This window comes from Aplysia californica, unplaced genomic scaffold (assembly GCF_000002075.1).
Source record: "Aplysia californica isolate F4 #8 unplaced genomic scaffold, AplCal3.0 scaffold00596, whole genome shotgun sequence".
Taxonomy (NCBI): Eukaryota; Metazoa; Mollusca; class Gastropoda; order Aplysiida; family Aplysiidae; genus Aplysia; species Aplysia californica.
Genome location: NW_004797866.1, coordinates 210,617 through 212,894, shown reverse-complemented (window position 1 = coordinate 212,894; position 2,278 = coordinate 210,617). Strand labels below are relative to the sequence as shown.

Sequence of the window (2,278 nt, the reverse complement as noted above, 5' to 3'; positions counted from 1 at the left end):
GTGTGTGTGTGTGTGTGTGTTTGTATGTGTACAGGTATCTGGGAGTTTGTGCGTAGAAGGAGGGAGGGAGAACAAGAGAAAGAGAGAGAGGGGTGGGGGGGCGGGGCGTAGAGCATTCTTTTATGTGAGTTTTGTTTGTGTGTTTGAATTAGTGTTTGCAGAGAATGTGAGAGAGAGTCTGTTTATGAGAACTTTTCTTTGCTGTTGTACATAAGCAAGATACATCCCTGTTTGTAAAAGATCAGTAAAGGTTTATCTCGACCTTGTCACAGATAGTTGTGTCAGCCAACAGTACAGCCAGGAGGGTGATGGGTATACCTTTTCCCTCTCTTTTCAGATTCGGTCAACTTGTTACTGTGTATTACAATTGACCATTTAGTGGCCTCTGTGGTGTAAGCGCTTCGACATTATATGCAATATAGTGTAAAACTCATAGAGCCTGCTGTTGAGCGGGGATATGCGCTATACAAATGCTTTCTATTATGTAGAAGACCTGAGTTTGATTCCCGATTTTATGGAGTATTTCATCTTTCTGCTAGGATGTTGTATCCGTCTCTGCCCAGGATGGCCCTGACAGGCAGGGTTGGGAGCCCTCTTCCTAAATGATCTAAATTGTGTTAATGGAGGTGTAAAACACATTTTTTTCTGTGGAAATTTTTAATACACTCTTTGAATCATAGACCACCTTGAAATGCTTGTCGTTAATGAAATGATTTGTGTTCTGTACAGTCCCCAATCCAAGCGTCGCTTCTCAAGCTCAACACTCCAGAACTCAACAAGCTTGCCCTGGAATGTTTCATTGGTGAGTTTTTGCTCCGGACAGGGGAAGACACTGCAATCTGCAGCAAGTTGTGGATTTCTCGTACCATTTCCCTTCTCTCGTATCCACGTTCTACTCCACTGAACCTTTATGCAGACACCTCTCTGGGGTAGTGCCACTGACGGTAGTGTCTCTAGGCCATTCCCAAAGGGGGGACATTTCTCGTTTAAGCATAGTAGAATTGTAAAAGGGCTGATTCATGTCACGCTCATAACTGTGCCTGATCTACAACAGGGAACTGCTGCTTTTTCTTTCCTGATCCTTTCTATTGTCATTTTCCTCTACTTCTTTTGTATGTTTGTCTCTCTCTTGTGACCTGCTATCGAAGCAGACCTTGTGCTGTTGAAGCTAGAGAGGTGAGCAGTCTAAGTCTGATTCCCTGTAAAGACTTCACTGTTGACACCCACCCCTTGGCGCTCATATGACCTTATGCAGTTGCGAGCGCTGTAAAACCCTCTATTTTAAAAAAACAACTTTATGCAGAGCGTGGCTGGTTGGCGGGTGCTCTGGTGTGGCTTGCTCTTTCTTTCCCGTCAAACATCTATCGTCCTTATCTCTGCTCCTTTTTTGTGTTTGGTACTCTCTCGTAACACATCTCATCTTCAGCACTTTTGTGACCTAATTGTGTTGCAAGTGCAATAAAAATAGTAAAACTACTATTTTATGTAGAGTGTACCTGTGTGACGTTCCAAAACGTTTGTCTCCTGGATTTGCTATAGCGGAAAGCTGGTAGAGATTTTTGGGTCTCCCTTTTTATAAATAAACAAAAACAACACAAGTGCGTAAATGTTGTTACTGTATCAAGATGGCTAAATATTTTGTCTTTTGGCTTGTATGATGATTGCCTGGAATAGAAAAGTAATTGTATATATATTTGAATGTTTTCTGTTCTTGTCATCCATGCTGCCTTAGGTATTTATTTATTCCTTTCTTCATTCTTGAACTCCTGTATTCATTCATTCATTCATTCATTCATTCATTCATTCATTCATTTTTGTATTGAAAAAAAAAATGTATGGAATTTATTTAGTTATTTATTGAATTATTTATTCATTTAATGTGTCTATTTTTCTTGTCATCTATTAACACTTCTGATCCTAGACTGTCAGATGATGATGATGATGATGACTCTACTTTGCTGTGTTGTGTCAGATGATGATGATGATGATGATGACATACTTTGCTGTGTTGTGTCAGATGATGATGATGATGATGAGACTACTTTGCTGTGTTGTGTTCCCCAGCCATCATGCAGTTTATGGGAGATTACCCCATGGGTACCAACATGACTGACTTTGACTGTGCCAAGAAAATACTGAAGGTTAGTTACTGAGGGAAGAAAATACTGAAAGTTAGTTACTGAGGGAAGAAAATACTGAAGGTTAGTTACTGAGGGAAGAAAATACTGAAGGTTAGTTACTGAGGGAAGAAAATACTGAAGGTTAGTTACTGAGGGAA

At 40.3% G+C, this 2,278-nt stretch overlaps 1 protein-coding gene across 1 annotated transcript in view; it reads left to right on the top strand.

The window, feature by feature from the left end:
• LOC101861764 (unconventional myosin-XV) overlaps window positions 1-2,278 on the top strand; it is a gene marked incomplete at its 5' end in the record, with an annotated part of 199,411 nt that overhangs the window by 178,401 nt on the left and 18,732 nt on the right. Inside the window, 2 exon segments of the mRNA XM_035972159.1 lie at window positions 730-802; window positions 2,065-2,141. Of these exon segments, the coding sequence (XP_035828052.1) occupies window positions 730-802; window positions 2,065-2,141 (150 nt within the window).